Consider the following 22078-nt stretch of genomic DNA (forward strand, 5'->3'; position numbering starts at 1 on the left):
AAGGAAGGGACAGGTCAGGTCCTTTCAAACGATATTTTGTACCCTCAAATTGTTTTATTGAAACAAGTCAGTAATAAAATCAATGCCAATCGGAAGTGCTGCTGCCCCAATTGGGTTGGGCCGGTTGAGTGGCGGTGGCGTTGGCCCCCCATTCCTCCTGCACTTGAGCGGCCCAATCGTCAGTTGCCGCAGGCTGGTAGGGCGCTGCAGCCCCTGCAGCCACAGGAACTGGGGCCGCGGGTTCAGTGGTAGTCCAATCTTGGGCTTCCATGGTATTCCACTCCAAATCTTGCGGTTCATGCGCCACCACTTCGGGCTTAACGGCCACGGCTTCCTTGGCTGCTTGTTCCTCCTTCTCGGCCTCTTCTGGCTCACGGTAGAAGAACAAATCGACGACCACGTCCCACTTGGTCTCACGCGGGATAATTCCGCGAAGGCGGAGCACCTTCGTAATAATTACGCTAAATTTTTTACCAACACTTGCGTGATTTAAGCCGGGAGAAGGAAACGTCAGGTGGAAAAATTATCAACAATCACAGATTTTCATTGATTGGGAACAAACTGATCATCATTTGGATTTGGCCAGTGGATGGTTTTGGTCGCATTTTTTGTACTTACCTCACGTGCTAGCAGCCACCACATTAGCCCAATACTGTGGGCCGATTTGTTGTTTCCAGGGATGGCAATGTCAACGAATCTCAAGGGAGAGTCAGTGATGCACAAGGCGATGACTGGAATGTTGACATAGGAGGCTTCGGTGATGGGTTGGTGGTCATACGCTGGGTCAGTCACGATGAGAAGGCGGGGTTCGCGGAACGCGGCTTGAATCTGATTGGTGAACGCACCTGGAACAACCAATCAGTACTCACCCGCCAAACATAAACAAAAAAAAACGTGGCAACTTGATTTGATCAGCAATACAATTAAAATCATAGGATCATAGGTTCCTTAGTAGTATCATCATTTATTGGTATTTAACTTTGAAAATTGGCGAAACATACCGGGGGTGAAACGTCCGGCAATGGGCGTAGCCCCTGTGTGAGCTGCGAACTTCAGAACGGCCCTCTGTCCATAGGGACGTGACGAAATCACGAACACTTCTGACGGGTGCTCGATGGCGACGATGGCACGGGCCGCCAAAAGGAGTTTTTCCCAAGTTTTGCGCAAATTGATGATGTGGATTCCGTCAGCGCGCCGCTTGTAAACATATTGTTCCATTTGGAAGTCTACGTTAGTGGTGCCCACATGGGTGCCGGCGGCCAACATTTTGGTCACATCGTCCTCTTTGAGGCTGAGAACTTCCAGACCTCCCGACATCCTTACGTTAGAATTGAGTTACGAGTAACCTGGAAGATGCGTGAAAGAGTTAGGTTATGGCGGTGTTTCGGTGATTTTTGACCGAATTTGGGAAAATAAGCACAGGATTGTGTGGCAATGGGGCTTATTGAACGTTTAAAGGGGTTTTAAGGGCGGGATCGTTGATGATGGGTCAGATTTTTCGAAATTAGAGGGACTTACGTTGAAAGATGCCACTGGGATTCGATTCCTTCGTGGAAAAGGAACTTTAGTGCCGTGATGTTGGCTATCGCCACTTTTTCACCAAGTGAAATTGTGGTGCGAAATTTGAATTTCCTTTTTTGTTTTCGAGAAAAGCAGTAATTTTCAGACTTCCAAAATGTTAAATCAATGTTCAACGAGTGAAATTCATCTGAGTAAAATTATATCATAATACTTTTTCTAATTTTATGGAATTTCTAAGGAAAGTTGGGCAGGTCAGAAAATTGGAGTATTTATTTGGAGTTAGAGGAAAGCAATAAAACGGCTGTTATTTATATAACATATATTTACTTATACTCGCCTATTATAATAATGCAATATTGTAATAATAAAACTATGTTAGTATTTACATACAAAGTCTAAAAGTCAAAGCAAGAGAATGCCAAACGAATGAGTGTTGAATAAAATTCTGGCATAATCTCTAACGCATTATATACAAATAAAAATCTTTTGAAATAAACTCACGAATCTCCATAACTTAAAGAAATACAAAAAATGGCATCTGATTTGCTAAAAATACGATATTGTGTGCACTATCTTATAGGAAATTGGATTTAAATATTAAATCTTCGACGGAAACTAGCTCCACTTGCTCCTAACTGGTTAATTTCGTTGCATATCTGAACAGAGTAAAATGTAAGCAACCTGTCATACACTCTACCTAAAAAATTAAACATTATATTATATTCCATAACCTACTGAACTGAAGAAGATTAATAAATTTCACGTTTTTCAGTACAATTGATCCAATATAAAAATATTTGATCTTAAAACTACATTAAGAGATTTTCCAAAAACAATGAGCAATTAATAAAATCATCTAAACGATTATTACAAAATCACATAAATTAAAAACCAAGTAAAAAATCGCCCACAGTTGCGCAGGTTTTTCCAAGAGTGGTGGTGAAATAATGCCTTTGAGAAAATAATAATTAAGGGAAAAATATTATGTGTGGTAAGGCGTCACGTAAGTAGCGGGGAATAGGCCGCGACGGTGTCCGATCTCGCCATGCCACCAGTGCTGATCTGAGCGGTCCGTCACCGTTATTACGTCGCCCCTTCGGAACTCTAGCTCGCCGGCTTCTTGTGGAGTAAAGTCGTATAAGGCCTGCACCAAGCACTGCAACAGGAACGTCACAATTTGCCCATTTCTACATCCATTTATTCTCCAAAACAATTGTCAAGGTCAAAACTCCCACAAAAAATCATCGCAAATTTTAAATAATTTTTTCCTCATGTTTTTCATAAAAACTTTAGTCGACAGTTTTCCTCAGTCTGATGAGAATGCAAACTCAACATTACTGCATTTTTTCCGAGTTATTAGTGAATTGGTTGAATTTAAATTAATTTAAAACGATTTGGTGCTTGAAGCGCCCTCATTTAAGTCTACCGTACAATTTTTTTGGGTTCAGGAAATCCTGCGATTTAGTATCCTAACTTATAGTCCTCCGTAGACCAGACTATATATCAAATAACTACAGGGTGATAATGCTTATACCAACATGACTACACTGACAATTGTTCTGAAAATAAAGACAATACGATTCCGCACCTCTTCGGCCACCATGTCCTTCAGCTTGACGTCTTGTGACCGGGACACGGACGACGTGCGATGGTATTCTACTAATTCATTTAACGAATTGAATTTGACTACCCAGAGAAAAAATTTGCCTTGGGCGTCCCTTAGCACCTTGAAATGTTGCACGCCGTCAGAACACCTGCGATAATGGGGGTTATTTATAATTTTGGGGGCTAAAAAGTGTGTTTACTTGACAGATAGAGAAAAATCTCCTGGACTGGATTCACTAATACGTATGAGAAAGGCCCCTTCGTGCTTGTTTGAGAGCAGTTTTTCGGCGTCAGCTCTTGTGATTCTACCGTAGTACCAACTGTTCAAGAGAATTGTGTTATTATCATGTGACCCCTCAAGGTGTATTTACCTGTGGTTCTTCATTTCTATGTAATTACTAGGAATTAGGCCTTCTCTGCCGTCCAGTTCAGCTCTGTACCAGTTCATGTCGTCTTCCATATTCAGTATCTGGAAAAATGGTTTTAGGGCAAGCCACAATTTCGGGGAAGTACCTTTAGGACTTGAGATCTACGAAAACTAAGCTCATCGTCGGCCGTTGCGTTGAATTCGTGCTTCGCTATTGCTTCCATTGTTCAAGTTCGTCTTATCACAAATAAAAGCACAAGAGCTGACTCCAAAAAAGTTCAAATAGCACCGGCAATGTCAATACATTGGCTTCCTCCAACTAGCACTAAGCATCCGCTTTGTAATCTAACGAATAACACATTTCTTTGGAAGATAATCACTTTATTTGGTGTTTTTGTTGGGTTTTTACGCGAACCTTACGAGAACCCTCCCTTCTGTCACTGATGAAATTCAACACTGGAGGACAATCATGGCGGAGGAACACTATCTTATCACAGCCAATCGCTCTTATCGCGCAAACACAACAAACTCGCCGGCTTTGGACAAGTAATCAGGCGCAAAAGACGATAATCCGGAAAGAATTCGATACTGGGTACGGAAATAACAAAAAAAAGGTGAAATAATCCGGAACTACTTTTCGCCAGGGGCGCAGTAATCGTCTGTCACTTGAATCAAATTCTACCAACACCACTCACACGTCACCAACAATGTAGTCCCAAAAGCACTGCCGTGACAATTGTTATCTATAACTGTTCGTTATTTACTTAACTAATGAAGTTACGGAAGTTCCACCAAACAAATAAATGGTGAGTTTGCCATTAACTGGCCCCAAGTGGTGTCAATGTGTCAAAGTGACAACAAGTTGGTTGCAGGTTAATAGTGCGGTGTTGTCAAGTCGTCACAACAATTTTTTGAATTTTAATTGCCCTTTTTTTCATTAATTTTGCAATTTCCATTCCGCTTTATCACGCAGAAAGTAGGAATGAAGGCTTATTGTGTCTTTATCGGTCACGCTACGTGCACATTGCCCCCGCGGGAGTTTCGAACTTTGCCCTATGGGAATCTTATAAGACCGTGATTTCAGGCTTTTTGGTGAAGATGCCGCAGATTCCGCCCCCGAAGGAGCACAAGTACGTGGACTCGCTATGGTGCATGTACATGGTATCGGTGGTCGGAGCGTGGAATGCGGAGTTAGGTAAAAATAGAAATTAAGTAACTTTTGCCACCTTGTATTCCCTCAAAAAATCGCGCTTTATTTATAGAATAACTTGGCGTTTGTCGAGTCTTTCGTTTAAGTTAGTTTTGATTTATTCATCACCTGACCTTGACTCTCGTTGCAGTGACTTACCCGTTAGATTTGGCCAAAACGCGGCTGCAAATACAGGGTGAGGTCGCCAACACCAAAGATGCGAGCATGGTCAAGGCCCCGTACCGGGGGCTGTTCCGCACCGCCGTGGGGATCGTCTCCGAGGAGGGGTTTCTGAAGCTGTGGCAGGGGGCGTACGCCGCCTTGTACCGCCACTTGTTCTACTCAGGTACTCGAATTGTCACGTACAAGCACCTCAAAGACAAGTTTTTCGACTCGGGCACCGAGCAGTACTTCCCCGTGTGGAAGTCGGCCCTTTGTGGGGTCACAGCGGGGGCCTTTGCACAGTACATTGCCAGTCCGGCCGATTTACTCAAAGTGCAATTACAAATGGAAGGCAAGCGCAAAATCATGGGGCTGCCGCCGCGAGTTAACGGCCTTTTCGACGCGTTTAGGAAAACGGTCGAGACTGCGGGGGTGAGGGGGCTGTGGAAGGGGTCAGTTCCGAATGTGCAAAGGGCCGCTTTGGTCAATTTGGGCGACTTGACGACCTACGATTCGGCCAAAAGGTTCATCTTGAGGAACACTACACTTGAAGATAATCATTTGGTCCACTGTCTGGCGAGTAGCATGGCGGGGTTGGTGGCGGCCCTGATGGGAACCCCCGCAGATGTGATTAAAACTAGAGTCATGAACCAACCAATGGACGAACAGGGGAGGGGTTTGTTGTATAAGTCGTCCATCGATTGTTTCAAAAAGTCGGTACAAAATGAGGGGTTTGGGGCCCTTTATAAAGGGTTCCTGCCCATTTGGTTGAGGATGGCGCCTTGGTCCTTGACCTTCTGGCTGTCCTATGAGGAGGTACTTCGGCTACTAGGGGCCGAGCAATTTTGATGGTAGGCAATTAGGTGCAATATTATTTTTAGGCATGGTATCGCATATTTTTTACTTTTTTTTTATAAAAGTACCTCGCTTTAAATAGATTTCTAACTCAATGGTGCCAACTTAATTTCAAATTCACAGGTCACGTTAAAACTACAAACGATTATAAAGCATTAAGATTACAGTAATTGGAAACTGTCAATTAATAATTAAATTACATGATTTTTCACTTGTTGTGTTACGAAACTAGAATTAGTCGTGAATTATTGAGCCAGTGCCTTCTTAAGTCAAAAAATGGCAGCTGTTTTTTTAATTAGAGTTGTAAAGTGTTTATTTCCCTTCTCAATATAGCAAAAAGCGAACGGAAGTGCAGTTAAATATTTAATAACTTAATGCAATTGACCGTGGCCTGTTTTTAAATATTGTATTAAAAGATATGTCATTTAAAGCGCGAAGGTTAATTTATTACGAGGCTGCAATAAAGTTTGGACACATTTAATTAATTTTATGAGGAAAACCGAGAAAAAATAATTGTTATTTCATATTTATCATCTACAAAAGCTGAGTCATGTTATGCAAAAAACAATCACCGTTTTAAACATGACTTTGTAGCGATTTACCACATTTTATTTAAACGTACTTAAAAACTGATCTCAGCAGCTTAAAATTATTCTTTAATTTTTAATGTGTATTTATTTGGCTGATATTTGAACGGCTTAACAAGTGTTAAAAACTTGTTAATATTTGATTGAAATAGTTATGTTACGCACTATTTTGTGCAACTGATTGCATAAGTTGCTATCGATCATCGGAGAATTTTAACAATTAACTCATAAAATCCCCGGGCGTTGTGACCTTTGCGGTCGTCTTATCGAGATTTCAGAAAAATTGGGACGAATTTAGCATGAATCACTTGACCAATTACCAATGAATAACAATTCAAGAACTGATAATTGCGCTAAAGCAGCTCCTTTGGGGCTTCCCCAAAAATCTCGGACCCGTCAATGGACCAAAATAGGGTCAAGGCCCCCGCCTTGGCCTTCAACTAATACGACAACCTTCTAAGACTGTTAACTCGGAGTGGAAAAATATGGGATATCATGCTGTGTCAAGTGGGATATTGAAAATTTAGTTATAGAACAAAGTGTGTTCACTGTAAAAATCAAAACAGTCCAAATGTGTCAAATTCGCACGAACGTAGACGAGAGCGTAGTGCCACAGTTTTCCAAGAGCGTACCTATTTTTTATATTTGTACAAAAGGACAATGTGAACTTGTACTCTAAAGCGCAATACAAACAATTTTTTATTATTGTGTTTTATTTTTTTAATATTTGTCGTGTAAATTTAACCAGTGGACTAATATTTAGCCTAGGACGTAAACTGTTGAGCGGGAAAGGAACTTTCCGGTACTATTTTGTTACAGATCAATGGGTGATATTAAGGAAGTTGTACATTTTCATTTGTTGTTTTAAAATTGTGGCTTGTTGACAATATATTGTTAAAGATAACACTTTGTTTTATTCCGTCGACACAGATCCCTCCGGAAAGTTTTACTAATCGATACTTGTTCATTTTTCGAACGGGAGATAAACCTCTGGGACTGTAAGAAACGCATTACTACGAACGCAATAAGTAAGACAAAAGCAAATAACATTATCATGTTGTTCTCAACCTTGTCGAAAAGTTTAAAACGTTCCAATAAATCATAACGTCTTTCTTGTTTGCTCTGCATTTAATTTTATTTAAAATCCCCATATTTTATTTCTCACTGCTCATTCAAACGCGCGATAGTGAAGTGTAAAAAAGTGCATCCGGTAACATGTCCAAGCCGTTGGAAAAATCAAAGAAAAATTTCTCCTTGGGCGAGCTGCTTCAACGGCGGATTCACATCCTCCAGTGGCTCCCCAAGTACTCAAAATCGGACATAATCGCCGATTTTATCGCCGGAATCTCAGTCGGTCTCACAATGATGCCCCAATCCATAGCCTACGCCAATTTGGCCGGCTTGCCTGCCCAATACGGCCTCTACACCGCCTTCATCGGCTCATTCACTTACGTTTTCTTCGGGACAATAAAACAAGTATCAATCGGGCCGACAAGTCTCATGGCCCTCTTGACACTTTCGTACACGGAAAGCTTATCAGTCGATTACGTGATCCTTTTGACCCTTTTAGTCGGGTGTGTCGAATTTTTAATGGGGCTCTTAAAACTTGGTAAGTTTGTTATTTATCAGTCAATCGGGAAATGACACAATTGGTAGGTTTCCTGGTCGATTTTATTTCCCCGTGTGTTACTTCCGGCTTCACGTCGGCAATGTCAGTGACTATCGTCACCTCACAACTCAAAAACTTGCTCGGTTTGAGGAAACTGAAAAACCACGGCGTTTTCGACGTCTTCTACAAAGTTGCCACCAGAATTAACGAAGTCCGACTCGCTGACACTCTGCTCGGATTCTCCTGCATTGCCTTCCTATTCACTTTCAAGCAACTGGCAACGATCAAAACCCGCAACAAAGCGTTAAAAAAGACGCTCTGGTTGCTCTCAATCTCGAAAAACGCCCTCATTGTCTTGATCACGTCGATGGTGGGGTACTACTTTTACGAGTACCGCGGGGGTTCCCCCTTTGTGTTATCCGGGAAAGTACCGTCAGGCCTCCCAAAAGTCAAAATCCCCAGTTTTAGCACAGTTAACGGCAACCAAACCGTCGGGATTCTCGAAATGGTGCAAACTCTAGGCTCGGGGATTTTCGTTTTGCCAATCGCCGGCGTTTTAGCCAATGTTGCCATCGCCAAAGCCTTCGGTAAGTCAGACTTAGTACCAACCACCACTGATTTGTAACTAGTCAGTGGGACAATCGTGGACGCAACCCAGGAAATGATGACTTTGGGCCTGTGCAACATCTTCGGGTCTTTTGTCCAGGCGATGCCGAGCTGTGGCGCTTTCACCCGATCGGCCGTGGCCAATAGCAGCGGCGTACGCACCCCTTTGCAGGGGATTTACTCAGGTAAATAAGTGAGAACCGAGGGAAAAAATTAAAAAATAAATTCCAGGAACCGTAATTCTCCTAGCTTTGAGTTTTCTAACACCGTATTTTTATTACATCCCAAGGTCGACTCTCGCCGCTATTTTGATATCGGCGATTATCACAATGTTTGACTACGAAATTTTCCCCAAACTGTGGAAATGTAACAGTGAGTTGCCAAAAAAAAAAAACGGAACCGACTAATTTTTTCGTTTAGAGTTTGATTTTTTCCTGACTTTGGCAACACTAACCATTGGAGTGTGTTACGGTGTCGAGATTGGAATTATCGCGGGTGGGCTTTTAAATTTGTTGATTTTGTTAAAAGTGTGGGCACGGCCCCAAATAACCAAAGAAATTCGAGTCGTAAGTTGTGAAAAATGTAATCACTCGAACTCAAAATGTTTTAGGACAACCAGGGGAACCAATACATTTATATAAAGCCGGAAGTCGGTCTTTATTACGCTGCAACCGATTACTTAACAACCAACGTAATTGAAGCCTATAATAACAGGCGTAATTTACCCATCGTCCTTGATTGTTCAAATATTATACGAGTCGATTATGCAGCTTGTCAGGTGCTTGGATAAAACGTATTTGAAATAATTGTGACCACGTTTTGTTCCAGACAATCGATAATCTCGTGAAAACGTTCAACAAAACGAACAAAAAAGTGACTCTGATGAACGTCAAGCCGCACATTTTCAATATTTGGCGGCAAACGATCGACTTCGATCATTTAAAAGTGTGCCAAAGCGTGGACAACATCAGTGAGACCGATTCGAGCAAAACGAACGACTGCCAAATTCCGCTGATCGACAAGGGAACAAGTGAGAGGAAAATGTCATACTATGATAACGTTTGATACGCTTGTTGTGATATATTTTATTTATTTTATAATTGTAAATTAAAAGACTTATGCCACAATTAAACGATTTTATAAAAAAGAACCCCCAACAATCGGACTTTTGTGCAAATGTTGTGCCAGTGTATAAAGAATTATCGAGAGTTCAGGTAACTCAACGGATCGGTCCGTTTGATAAAAAAAGATTCACTCTAAAAAATTAAACTTGAGTACAATGTAACGACGAACATTCTCTCTCTCTGCTGCATTGCTTGTATCACAATAATAAAAAAAATCGAAACGTTCGCTTAGAATTACTTAACAACTGGTCACATCTACGTATGAATCACCCTACGGTTGCGTAGGCCTACCCGCCCTAATTCGTAAAACAACAATCAGTCTTAAAAAACTAACAACAAAATTCCCTGTACTGTACTATTACTCGGTTAATAGCTACAATAAAGCGTTTCAATTAAAATTCTATATACACGATAAAATTTCAAGTTACCAACGTAAAATATTTACAGTAAAACCGAAGCGCAAAGCAAAATTTCCGCTAATAGTAGTAGCCCAAGAGGCTCCAGACCGAGCTCTAGGGCTGGGAATCGCGTCACCTTTTACCTTCCAAACAGTAGACGCTCACCGAGCAGTCGGACGTGCCTGTGGCCAGCGCCACCTTCAGCGGATGGTAGTTCAGGCACGTGACGTTGCCGGTACGGTGGCCCATGAAGCCCTCGTAGAACTTGATCGTGTTCAGGAGACACCCGTTGAACCCGTAAATGCTCACATTTTGGTTCAGAGACCCGCTGAAACCAACAACACAATAACTCAAACTCCACCACCGCTAACATACCAGGCGTAGGTGGCGGTCCCCCGATGCAGCGCAAAGCAGGACATGTTGTTCTGGATGGCTTGGGTCGTGTGCACAACCCTGTGGTTGCGCACGTCGAAGACTCGGACGTGGCCGTCGGTGCTATTACTTTCCGTTAGAAAAATTCAATAATAAATTGGTGAATTACCTTCCACTATAAAATGTGTTTCCGAGTAAGTGGACGCCTAAAATCGGGCCGGAATGTTCCATAAACACGGCGATTCGGGCCTCTGTGGGGCTGCAACGGCGGTCAAACACTCGGATTGAACCGTCTTGGAAGCCGGCCACCACCATGCCGTAACGAGTCCATTTGAAATCCTCGTCGATGCTAATTCCTTCGTCGTCTTTTTCGCGGTCTAGGTACGCTTTACTGTAGTTTTCGTGCGAAACGCCCGAAAATGTCGAGTCGATGCAAGTGATCGCGCAGTCCGCTCCTGATAACAATGTTCAAATTCTAAAAAACCTGGAAAGTCTCGCTGAAAATTGGACCTCAAGGATTAAGTGACCAGAAATGTATTAAAGGGATGCAAATGCATATTCTTCTTAGAAATACTTCAGTATAAATAAAATATAAAAATATATAAAATTAAAAGCAAACGCTAAAAGACAACTTATGCTCTTTTTTTTGTAATTAATTGAATAAAATTCGTTGTTTATTATAATTAGAATTACCGACGTCTTTTAATTGGATTTGCCAAATAAAATTCATAATAATTTAATATAATAGTTGATTAAATAATTATAAGAACAGTTGTGACTGCACTTTAAATTATCTTTCTGGTAAAAAAGTGACAAAACCCCACAAGGTAAGATTTCGCTTTTAATTTGTTTCAAATTCTTTCTTTTTGAAACCAACTTTGAAGTGGATGTCACGTGCTCCCTTCGTTATTTAATGTATTACGAAAAATGCAATACTGTTGTTTGTAAAATTTACTTAATAAATCTAGCTGAAGATTTTTTTATTCTGATAAGTTTTTATTTCATTAAATGTAAGCCACGGCTCTATTTTTATTTCTTCGTTAAAAATTTAATTAAACATTATTCTCCTCCTATATCTTTAGTCCAATAACTTTTTAGGAAAATTCAGTAATTTTTAATCCATTTCTTTGTTCCATAAAACTGTTTTATTATATTTATTTTACTTTATTTTTACACGATCAAGTAATTTTAGTGATTATCACAAAGTGACAATGTAATGTCTAAAAGAATAATTAATTCATTGTTTTTTTATTCCACATAAATTATGTGTATACAAAGTGGGACAGCTAAAAGCATCTCAAAAACTGATAATTACACAGAAACCAGCGATTGTTATTAAATACGTAATATTTTCCTCTAAAAATAATTAAATAAAAATTCAAATAAATATAATTTTTGCTTTTTGATCGAAACATCTAAAATAAAAATTGAAATAACATTTTCTATAACCAATTTATTTATTGTTCATTTTTAGAAAATAAAAATTCAAGATAGAATCAATTTTATTGCCGATTTGAACACAAGATTTCTAAAATTCGGTAAGGAATTCCAACACAAAAGCTGCACTTTTCCACACTCAAATAAATATTGCTAGACAATTCGACGGTCCTAAGCAAAAACGCAGTATCTTAATTTAATTTTTCACTAGCCCGAAAAATAACTTATTTAACCGGAATCTTTGAATGCCTTACTCTTTATCCAAATATTTAGCTAAAAAATTTCGTTTTTTAAAGATAAATACTACTCAATACTACTACTTAAATGGTAAAAGCTACTAAGTTAGGTAAATACAATTTCAAGCAGTTTTCAGTACAACAGCAATTAATTAATGAAATATTAACATTTACGGGATAAATTTATGTAATAACGCAAGAGATAGGGCCAATCTAACTAACGATTAAAAGTTATATATTAGTGCAAATGTATTCTTTGCTAATTAAATTATAAAATATAGTTTTTTTACAACTACATAAGTAATTTTTATTTAAACAAATAGAATATAAGCGACCGTCTTTAACACATTTTGTAGATGGGAAAAGAAATATTCTATTGCAGTTACTGTTTATAAAAAAAAAATTTTGTTTATTAGTTTAGACAAAGAATTGCTGAGTATTTAAATAATTCTAAGCGCAAAATATGTAAAAAACTCATTTTTTCAATGGTTGTTTATTATGTTTTTGCGAATAATTCGCCGCATTTTACACAAGAAATTGTAAAATTTGAAGAACAGTTCCTCACCTGTCATAATATCATAGGCAAACAGCTCCTTCTCCACGTCCCAAAACCGGACAATCCTCGAATCCCCTGCCGCAATGCACGTCTGTGTGTACTGCTCCCACGCCAACAGCGTCCCTGAATATTTCCACTTCAAATCATTCAAAGCCTGCCATGCACTTATCAGAGTCGGTTCGCGACTGTGACCCGTATTCGGCTTCCAAACTTTAACACTACCATCGTCCGAAGCCACCATCAACATCGCCACATCATGGGCATTGATCCACTCCAACGAAGTGATCCGACTAGACCCAGCCTTTGCCGACTTATTATGACACACTGTCGTCTTAGCCCCAGTCCCCCAATCCCAAATCCTAAACCAACCAATCAAACAAACAAAACTACAAAAGGTAAACAAACCCGAAATGATCCTTCCCAGCCACTGCGATTTGCTGGTCAAAGGGGTGAAACTGGAGGACACTGGGCGGGAGCGAGGTCCTAGTGTTGAACAACTGAGATTCGAGTTTTGACGAAAGGATACGCGAAGTTTCGTCCAAAGCCTCCCGTCTTATATTATTATTCCTGGTGTACCTCCAATCGCGTTCGTAAAATTGGGGCGATTCGACGTCAAAGCCACTCTTTCGCTTCGATTGCGCGAAGCGTTTGCACGACCATTCGATGAACTTCGTACTCACTAAAGCCTTGCGTTGCTTGATTTTCATGTCGGTTTCTTCGTTGATGATGTTGGGGTGGATTTTGCGCCCCCTTGGGGTGTATTTGGGGATGTCGGTGGCGGGGTGGAGAGTTGGGGGGCTTTCGCCCGACAGGTAGTTCCCCCGGTTGGGGCTCGGGGGCAAACTTGCACACTTGTTATCGACGAACTCGCGCGATTCCTTCACTTTGTTTGCTATGTACTTGGTTATAGTCTTACACATTGATTCCACTTCGGGGTGCGGGTCGGTTTCAAGCGAACACAAAGCGTCCCATATTTTCATGTAAATCGAACCGTAGCCGAGGCCTGGTAACGTGCCAAGGCTGCCGGTGTGGCTGAGGGAGCCTTTCATTTGCCCCATGTTGTTTATGGAGGAGCTGGAGGACACCCGTTTCATTTTATCGACACTGTCTTCGGAAGTTCGTAACCGGTCCCGGCTGCCGATTCGTCGCAAGCCGGGCGAAGTCACGTTGACTTCTTGCAAGGGATAGTGACTTAGAATCTCCTTCATTGACAAAGTTATAAACACGTGTTCGAAAGCTAACACCACCCATTGGAGCGCATTTACTAATTCTTTACGGACTAGATGGCTCATGTCATTACTGACTTTCTTAACTAGGGTCATAACTATCGCGTGGTCGATGTTATTGGCGTGTTCCGAACGCTCGGTCACCGAATTTATAAACGTACCTAAGGCGTAAACGGCCGCTGCCCGAACCTAAAGCAAAAAACAATTTTTTTTATTGAAATAAAAAACAATCAGTGTTACCTCTGGGCATGGGTCGTTCAAAAGTTTGTAGAGTTTTTCATGGGCGATGTCTCTAACACCGGTCCAGCGGGCGTTTTCGTAATGATCCCATAATTTCCCTAAACAAATAGCGACCCATTGTCTCAACTGTGAACTGGGGTCGTTCAATTGTTCCAGACAGATACTAACTAGGGAACCTTTCAAGGCCGCTTCTTGCCCGTCGTGGAAATTGTTAACAATTGACGCCAAAACAAAAGCCGACTGTGTCCGATATTCCGACTAAACCGACCAATCAATTCGATTAAAACCACACTGAATCAACTCACCGAAAGTGAAGTGTCCTGAAGTACCGACAAGAAATATTTATGGCCACTGTCCCTCACCAAGTCACCTTGACACGTCTGAAAAACAGTCAGACCAATTATTGACTGCGACCAAACCACCAACAACTTACTTACATTATCAACAGCTAGAATCTTAGCCCAGATGAAAACCAACAAAGGCCTCAACTCCTTAGCACTACTCTGTAATAATTTAAGAACGTATGGGAAAATCCCAACAGACAAGGCCAAATTAACAGCCCACGGTCCCAAATCGAGAAACCGCCCCAACAGTTCAAGCGCTCGCATCCGATGGACTTGACTGAGTAGGACTTGTAAAACAATTGGCAATTGTTCGGGTGGACTGCGCTCCTCGCATCCGAGTTCTAGCCAAACTTGGAACGCGGTCAATTGCTCTTCGAAGAAAGGCAAGTTTTGGAAAGGTTCGTTTCGGTTGATGATTCCGGGAAGTTGGCCGAGGCTCAAGTCGAGGGCTAGGTCCCATGCGTTCCACATGGGGTGTTGGGAGGTTGGTGGTAACAGTGGGGAACTGACGGGAGTGCAATCGCACGATTTTAGGATGCGTTCAGCGAGGAGGAAATTACGGAAAAGGGACGCAACGAGGAGGTCTTGACGGAAGAGTTTTTGAAAAAGATCTGGAATTTTTGTACTTGTATTTTTTTCGAAGGATTTGTGTTTATTTAACCCACCTCTCTGTAACGTATTCCAGGCTATGGTGTCTGTAATTGCTGTAAAGATCCAATTAAGCTCACCGAGCATTGTGCGGCGGTCGGTTATTTGACCCGGTATTCTGGGAAAATGAAAGAAAAAATAATCTTGTCTTTAAGTCTTAAGTCTTTTTAGTCTTAAGACTAAAAATCAAAAGTAATTATGAACTTTTTTCTCTAAATTTTGCATCTTTTTATTTTAATTTTTGCCCAGTATTCATAATAAATAGTATAAACCTTGTAATTCAGCTCAAATGAGAAAGTTTAGTAATTAGTATTTATAAAAAAAAATTGAAACAAACTTTATTAAAACTGAAAAAAAAACTGTATAAACATGATTAAACTGAAAAACACTCAAGTACGGTGTTTTTATTTTGCCTGTCTATTATAGGACATACTAGATTTCCTACAATTTTATCCACAAATGTATTTATTCAGATAAATTATAAAAAATTACAAAAAAACATCGACCTTCTTTCCTTAGTAAATAGTAAACTATCACTTCTCTTATTCGTCTTATTGTCAGGAAGGTTAGTGAAAATAAAAATGATGAAACGCAAAAGTAAAACAGTTACACTATGGTCGAAAAATACTATTACTTTTTTTTATTATTTCTATTATTGTTATTATTAAATATTATTATAATATAATCATAAAAGTTGTCAGTCTTACAACGTTTGGAGATTTAAATTAAAAATTAAAAAAAAAGACACCCAAAAATTACTGATTTTTAAACGTAAAAACAAAAAATACAATATAAGAGGGTGAAGATTGAGGAAGCTGACGTATGTACAGCTTGAACGTGAGCTGTTTTAAAGGTTTGAAACTTTTTTTTAACCTTTTAACCACAATAGTAATTATGGATTTAATATTTTTGGAATTTTGGATCGAGGAAAATAAATAAAAAATACCGGATATTTTAGTGCAATTGAATGTTTTGTACTAAGTAATTCAACATAATTACCTGCTCTTTTGTTACAAAAAAGTGGCAAGGATTTCATGCGCTTTTTTCAAAACCAGTTAATACTTCATCAAAATGTGGATATTTAAACAATTTTCGTATTTGAACTCCGACAATACTCCATCTTTATTTTTGTATCGTTTAAATTTGGAAACTTAGAAGATAAAAAAACATCACCTTATTTATTCCATTAATAATATAATCGATTACAAAAATGTCGTGGTAAATAGTAAAATCGTAATGTTCTTAAGAGAAACAGCATTTTCGTAAATTACTTTTAAAATGTCATTATATTTTATTAAAGTGATTATTTTCAAAACTAAAAAATAGTTTCCAAGTGGAGATAATGGAATTTTAGACCCACTTTTATCTGTTTATGTTTCATAATTGGACCTGACCTTTTAATGCGGTTTGGGTCAAGTTCATTCTTTGTCATTACACCAGTTTTTTATAATTCTCGAAGGAGTAAAAACTGCTTTGCCAAGGAAAACAAACAAAAACAGCATTAGTTTTAAAGTGCGTAAAAATAAATTCTTCTAGCTATAATTAGAACGCAACAATAGAAATTATTTCAGGAACGCAAACAAAAATGCTTCACACTTTATTTTATTAATAAATAATAGATTAAGTCCGATGATAGGCAGGTAAATTACGTCTAAAAATAAATATTTAATTACCTAATGCAAGTGCGAGTTAATCTATATTTTTACGATAAGTTAATACCTTACTCTAGCGATATCAATCTGTTGTAAAACATATTTATCGGTGTAATTTTTCGAAGCCACAAATTACTGTTTAAAAATAATATGAACAGTCAATTTCATTTCGGTAAAAGTTCATTAACCGTCAAGTGTTTGCGTTTAGTCTGCGGTCCGCATCATTGCTCAACCTTGGCCCACTTCCAAGTCAAAACAAGTGGTTACTCACTTATCGATCAAATCCAGGGTGACTTTGGGCACTAGTTTTGAGGTAGACTGTAGAACGAACCATCTTAAGGCGACCTTGATTGGCGTAGTAAGGCAAGACGTGAACAAATCGGCCGGTAAATCAGGATTCATCGGTAGCACTTCCTTCGCCCCGCACGCCGCCAACTGTATGCAACTCTTATAGGAGGGCAAAGGCGCCACCACTGGATTTTGCCGCGACTGACTCGTGGCCTGCTCGTACTCGGCCTCGTGTTGGGCGGCAAACCGCTCGAAAGACTCGATTATGATCCCGGCGTTCGAGCAGTCGTAGACGTAGATCGAGGGCGCCCCCATCCACGTTTGCAGGTCGTAGATGGACAGGGGGATGTATTGCGTGTAGGTCTGTGTGAGAACTGGTTAGTAAAGTGCTGGGGCTAGTTGGGGGTTGTTTACTCGATTGAACACCCAGATTTCACCGTTTTCCGTCGGTTTAGGAACTCCATGACCGTTGTAGTGGAACAGAACGCGTTCCTCTTTGGCGTTGCGGCGCAGCGAAGTGCACAGTTTTTTGACTTCTTCCGAAGTGGGGTCCAGGGACTGCTTGTAGCGCGCGCGGGGCTGCCACCGCTCGTACTGCGCCTGCAGGTTCTCCCCGATTTTCTGGATCGACTTTGGGGCGGACAAGGTTAAGGGATCTGGAACACGACCTGAATTCCGCGAACGCATGCCGACCTAATTACCTATCCAGCACTCCAGACGCGCACATGGCTGGGTTTTCATCACGTCGGGCGGGTCCACGCCCACGTTCAGACACAGAACTAGGGCCACACTCACTGTTTTCATCTGGAATTTTGTAATTAAAACAAGCAACTTGTGGGCGGGTTGCAGTTACGCGTTCTTTCATGCGCCATGTCTGCGTTATGCACTCGACGCCCTCGATGGGCTCCAAGTGCCTGTCTTGCATGAAGCTCAGGGGCAGGTCCTTGTCGGAGACAGCCTCCTTGTCACTGTCTTTCTCGTCATTGCCGTTGACACCCAACTCTGTCATAGTTTTCAGCCGCGTTTTCGGGTTTTTTAGGAGTTGTGAAGTGGGATTTATTTAAGTCGTAACGATTACATCAAAAAACGGAATCAACACCTAAAATTTACACACGCATGGCACGACAACAAAACTGCCATCTTACTACCAACTGTTAGGGTTTTTCGTTCACTCGAGCGGGAACACCAAAATCAAACAGCTTTTAGAGCTTTTTTAATAATTTATTATCAATATTAAATACAATCAATGCGAGATAAAATCCTTAGTGGCTATCCTACTGACGACGGAGTCCACAATAGTGCTAGTCGCCCCTTCCTCAGGCCCAATCTTGTAAGCCTTCTTAACAGCGCCCAAATCCCGAATCTCCTCAAGTGCCCCCAACTCCACTTCCGTGCCTTTAATTTCAGAAAGAACGCGACTGTCGTCGTCGCCGACAGTCACCACCAGCAAGTCTCTACAGTCGTCAGTGATCCCAAACTGTTGCAAACTTTTCGTTATGTGTTTGGATACAGACAAATTGAATAAAATTTCAGTGAAAATCGTTTTAGTGGTGCGGTTTTTGGCAGTTAGGGCCTTGTTTGCGGCCACGACTAACTGGAACGGGTCCACAATCAACTTGGGGTTTACGAGACAACACTCAAGTTGACCTGACATTATTTTTTTACGCAAGTCGGACACGTTCTCAACACTGTGGAATAAACGGATGTTGAGGGTTTTATTCACGAGGGGGTCCAATGCCGCTTTAACCATTTTTTAACGGTGAATAATAAAAAATGTGGAATTGTAGGGTTAGGTTTATTGTCAGTCTCAGGCGAGAAATTCGCTACTGTAGAATCTGTAACGCACGAAAATGATTAATAAAATTACAAATAAAATTGTGCGTGTTTGCTGCTCCCACCCAATTATTGATACTCTCAATACAGTCTTTTGAAATTCCTTTAATAATTTAAAATAATAGGAATTTCGCGTTAGTAGCAAGTCATCCAAAATGACTGCTTGAGTTGGCCATCCTGGCTTAATAAAGTTCAATCAAGTGTCGCCACACGTTTTCGAGTTGGTAAAAAAATGATACACAGACTTTAAAATAACATTTTATTTTCTATTATTGAATTAAACAGTGTCTTGCTCTGTTAATGTAATATAAAAATGAAATGAGCATGAAGAATGCGTCCAATTGCCTACAGAAATCCGAAAATATTGCAACCTGCTATAGAAATTGACGATTCATTTATTACCTATTAAACTATGTTAAGTTATACAATTTATTTGGCGGTTCAAGTTCTCAATAGTAAAAAGGATCGTTCCGAATCAAAATGATAACAACAAGCGGATACATAGTAAAAAACCTAAAACACGTCTCGCAAACTGGGTAAAAAATATGTAATTAAACTTTGTATTAGAAATATATAATTCACAATATTGATGTGCTTACCCATATTTCAAAGGAAGCACATGGTTAAAAGATTGAATCTATGTACACAAGTAGCTGAAAAATCAGCACTTCTATTAACTGAACTGTAGCATTCAGTACTGAATGAACCAATTGATTGACTTAATAAATAAACTGCAAGAGAGGCTGTGCAAGAACTGACTGATGGGAAAATTGAATGAAACAGTTAAGTTTAATAAATTGTCGGCAGTTATTAGTCCTTTTTTGAGCTGATCTTACAAGCAAAGTTCACTAGTACTATACACATCAATCCCGTCGAACGAAAGTTCTCCCTCTGTAACAAATCAATCAATTAAATTATGATACGGATGTCTAAAAGTTAGGATACGAAACGACGTACAAATAAAACGCTCCGTTCTCGATAGTTCCGTCAGTGTCGCCAGAGAGCGCAGTTGTTCCTTGGTTATGTTAGTAAAACAAAAAATACAGACAGATGAAGCATTAAATTCTCAACATAAGCAAAATTTATCGTAAACTGTAATTAAAAAAATGTCAAACTTTTACCAATTTGCACTCCCCCATATTTTTCAAAACGGTGCGAATACGGTTGAAGATACAAAAAAAGTGTAAGGAAGAAAGTTGTAGAGAATTGAATTTGCTAAAAAAAAGTCCGCGAGACCATATCCATATCTTCAACCATTTTGGCCCCAAAGTGGTCCAAAGACGCTCAAGCGACGGATTTGTTTCATTTTACCGGTTGCCAAGTATCGGAGAGTTAATTTATAGCTAAACCGTTAAAGATAGAAATATGGTATCGCGGACTTTTTTGTAGGAAATTTAATTCTCTACAACTTTGTTCCTTACACTTTTTTTGTATCTTCAACCGTATTCGCAGCGTACGCAAAAATATGAGAAAAAACCCTGTGATTTTGTACTTCGTTTCGTCTCCTAATAAGTTGTTAAAAAAGCAAAAAGACGTACGTTATAGTTTTCTTATCTGTCGACTTGTTCTCCGGCCTGGCCCTGTTCAGGACCTTGAGGAAATCGGACGTCTTGGCCCTCATCCGACTGTGAATGTAGGCCTTGGAGCATTTGATGTGATAATGTAGATAATGGCGAAACATGTGAATTAAATCTATTGTGTTGTCCCTCGTGGTCCTTGCCGTGTGTCTCGGGAACAGGACAAAAGTGACGTACCCCACGTTGTTATCGACCTTCGCGTCGGTGTTCTGGAGCTCCCGGGGGGGCTCCCGGTGGCTGAAGAGCACGGGGGGCGCCGTGTGCGACGCCCTGAGCCCCTCCTTGAGCTCCTGCATGAACACCTTCCCGATGACCACGTCGTCTTCGTCCCGAAAACGCGTGGAAAAGACGACGGTGACTCGGTCCGCCTTCGCCTCAACGTACATTGTTTCGTCATCGCGGTAGTGAATCACCGCACGTTTCTGTCCCTCGTCTCCGTTTTCTTGAAAATCGAAGTATTTCTCAAACACTGAAGCGAAGCAGTTGCGCTTCAAAAGCCCGATTTTTTTGATGACTTGGGGCCAATCAGTCGGGATGTTCTCAAGGTCGAATAGGATCGAAACGTTGTAGCCGTCTTCAGGGGCGGCCAGAAGGGGGCCGTACTCGCGCTTGAGGAGCTGGTCGGCGCCGTGCTCTTGCAGTTCTTTGTAGAATTTGAGGGAAATGCTTATCTGGAATGGGGCGCTTATGTGGGGTTACTCGGGGGTGGGCTTACCCTAATTTTGGTTTTGTCTCCGTTTAGGTTTGAAATGTGGTACAAAACACCGTCGAAGTCCGATACTGTTATGTCGATTGACTCGTTTTTTAACCTGGAAAGATAGGCTGGTTTCAATGGTTTGGGAGATTTTCCTTGTGAGCCGAGTTTAGATAATGCTGGTGATAAAGTTGCGCCTGAATTTGGCGATAAAAGCCTCACCCCGAAACTACCGGTCGGTTTTTTAATGTAAATAAGGGACTTACCCGGCTTGGGCACTTTTTATCTTCACGGTTAATGTCTCTTCAACTACCCGATTGTTTGTCTCAAGCAAAATCATTTTAAATGATTGGGAATTGTGGTTTTTAACTAAAAAAATACATTTACTAGGTCTGACTGCTCATGGGAGGTGCTGTGGCTGACTGTCTGTCTGTCAACTGGCATTTACTGGGTCGGTAAGTTAGTAGGTCTGTCGCTTAAACAGAGCGCCAAACTTAAATAAAATACTTGGTCCAGTGAATTCTGCGACACATTATTTCACGTTTTATACCTGTTTTTTGCAAGGTTAAAAATTTTGAAATTTTTTGCTTAAAATTTGAGTAGTTATCTTCACAAAAATAAAAAAAAAATTTTTTAAATCACTCCAGCAAATTTTTATGGACTTCTACATGTCTTAACAACCCACAAAAGTTGTTAAAAGTCCACAAAAAGTCCAAATGTTCTTTTTTTTGATGTTTGATTTTTTCAATTTTCGTCGCAGTTTTTGTCGGTTTTGGGTACCCGGAACATTTCTCGAGCAATAGCTCCGGAACTATTAGAGATAACTCTATGAAGTGTCCCATCGTTGGAAAGCTCTTTAAATTATCTATTTTTTTCAAAAAAGATTATTGTTCTCCGACTAATAGTTTTCGAGCAAATTGCTGCTAAATGCAAAAATTGGTAAAATTTTTAA

At 40.3% G+C, this 22078-nt stretch overlaps 7 protein-coding genes across 10 annotated transcripts; 2 read left to right on the forward strand and 5 right to left on the reverse strand.

Moving 5' to 3' along the window:
* Positions 1–34: 34 nt before the first annotated feature.
* On the reverse strand, positions 35–1651 carry sta (stubarista). The gene is made up of 4 exons (XM_964976.5): positions 1519–1651; positions 1002–1346; positions 619–845; positions 35–445 (listed from the first exon to the last, which is right to left on the reverse strand). The coding sequence occupies exons 2-4, from the start codon at positions 1315–1317 to the stop codon at positions 80–82; spliced, it is 909 nt and encodes a 302-aa protein (XP_970069.1). The 5' UTR covers positions 1318–1346; positions 1519–1651; the 3' UTR covers positions 35–79.
* A 174-nt stretch (positions 1652–1825) lies between these two features.
* On the reverse strand, positions 1826–3780 carry drk (downstream of receptor kinase). Its single transcript, XM_964905.4, has 5 exons — positions 3640–3780; positions 3498–3595; positions 3327–3446; positions 3110–3275; positions 1826–2677 (listed from the first exon to the last, which is right to left on the reverse strand). Exons 1-5 carry the CDS (start codon positions 3715–3717, stop codon positions 2504–2506), a joined length of 636 nt encoding a protein of 211 aa, XP_969998.1. The 5' UTR covers positions 3718–3780; the 3' UTR covers positions 1826–2503.
* Positions 3781–4163: 383 nt separating this feature from the next.
* Ucp4A (Uncoupling protein 4A) lies at positions 4164–7190 on the forward strand. 2 transcript variants are annotated; one of them, XM_008198711.3, is made up of 3 exons: positions 4164–4299; positions 4578–4688; positions 4834–7190. In XM_008198711.3, exons 2-3 carry the CDS (start codon positions 4592–4594, stop codon positions 5691–5693), a joined length of 957 nt encoding a protein of 318 aa, XP_008196933.1. In that variant the 5' UTR covers positions 4164–4299; positions 4578–4591; the 3' UTR covers positions 5694–7190. The 2 variants fall into 2 exon arrangements, with proteins under 2 accessions (XP_008196933.1, XP_064213658.1); XM_064357588.1 differs by lacking the exon at positions 4164–4299 and adding an exon at positions 4307–4365.
* A 231-nt stretch (positions 7191–7421) lies between these two features.
* Positions 7422–9651, forward strand: LOC658372 (sodium-independent sulfate anion transporter). The gene is made up of 7 exons (XM_008198710.3): positions 7422–7895; positions 7943–8482; positions 8525–8686; positions 8733–8873; positions 8922–9067; positions 9112–9279; positions 9330–9651. Exons 1-7 carry the CDS (start codon positions 7502–7504, stop codon positions 9564–9566), a joined length of 1788 nt encoding a protein of 595 aa, XP_008196932.1. The 5' UTR covers positions 7422–7501; the 3' UTR covers positions 9567–9651.
* raptor lies at positions 9557–18189 on the reverse strand. Of its 2 annotated transcripts, XM_964701.4 has the most exons (13): positions 17876–18188; positions 17724–17826; positions 17437–17678; positions 17006–17385; positions 15100–15200; positions 14528–15045; positions 14396–14470; positions 14091–14348; positions 13030–14039; positions 12634–12983; positions 10565–10850; positions 10399–10518; positions 9557–10351 (listed from the first exon to the last, which is right to left on the reverse strand). In XM_964701.4, the coding sequence occupies exons 1-13, from the start codon at positions 18029–18031 to the stop codon at positions 10156–10158; spliced, it is 3795 nt and encodes a 1264-aa protein (XP_969794.1). In that variant the 5' UTR covers positions 18032–18188; the 3' UTR covers positions 9557–10155. The 2 variants fall into 2 exon arrangements, with proteins under 2 accessions (XP_969794.1, XP_008196931.1); XM_008198709.3 differs by lacking the exons at positions 9557–10351; positions 10399–10518 and having other exon boundaries at positions 10762–10892; positions 17876–18189.
* A 32-nt stretch (positions 18190–18221) lies between these two features.
* LOC658223 (EKC/KEOPS complex subunit Tprkb) lies at positions 18222–19021 on the reverse strand. 2 transcript variants are annotated; one of them, XM_015982689.2, is made up of 2 exons: positions 18912–19021; positions 18222–18857 (listed from the first exon to the last, which is right to left on the reverse strand). In XM_015982689.2, the coding sequence occupies exon 2, from the start codon at positions 18770–18772 to the stop codon at positions 18266–18268; it is 507 nt and encodes a 168-aa protein (XP_015838175.1). In that variant the 5' UTR covers positions 18773–18857; positions 18912–19021; the 3' UTR covers positions 18222–18265. The 2 variants fall into 2 exon arrangements, with proteins under 2 accessions (XP_015838175.1, XP_064213659.1); XM_064357589.1 differs by having other exon boundaries at positions 18921–18937.
* A 79-nt stretch (positions 19022–19100) lies between these two features.
* Arpc2 (Actin-related protein 2/3 complex, subunit 2) lies at positions 19101–21576 on the reverse strand. Its single transcript, XM_008198707.3, has 4 exons — positions 21393–21576; positions 21148–21241; positions 20394–21103; positions 19101–19746 (listed from the first exon to the last, which is right to left on the reverse strand). Exons 1-4 carry the CDS (start codon positions 21464–21466, stop codon positions 19719–19721), a joined length of 906 nt encoding a protein of 301 aa, XP_008196929.2. The 5' UTR covers positions 21467–21576; the 3' UTR covers positions 19101–19718.
* Between the last annotated feature and the right edge of the window lie 502 nt (positions 21577–22078).

The sequence above is a fragment of the Tribolium castaneum genome, chromosome 6, assembly GCF_031307605.1.
Source record: "Tribolium castaneum strain GA2 chromosome 6, icTriCast1.1, whole genome shotgun sequence".
NCBI lineage: Eukaryota > Metazoa > Arthropoda > Insecta > Coleoptera > Tenebrionidae > Tribolium > Tribolium castaneum.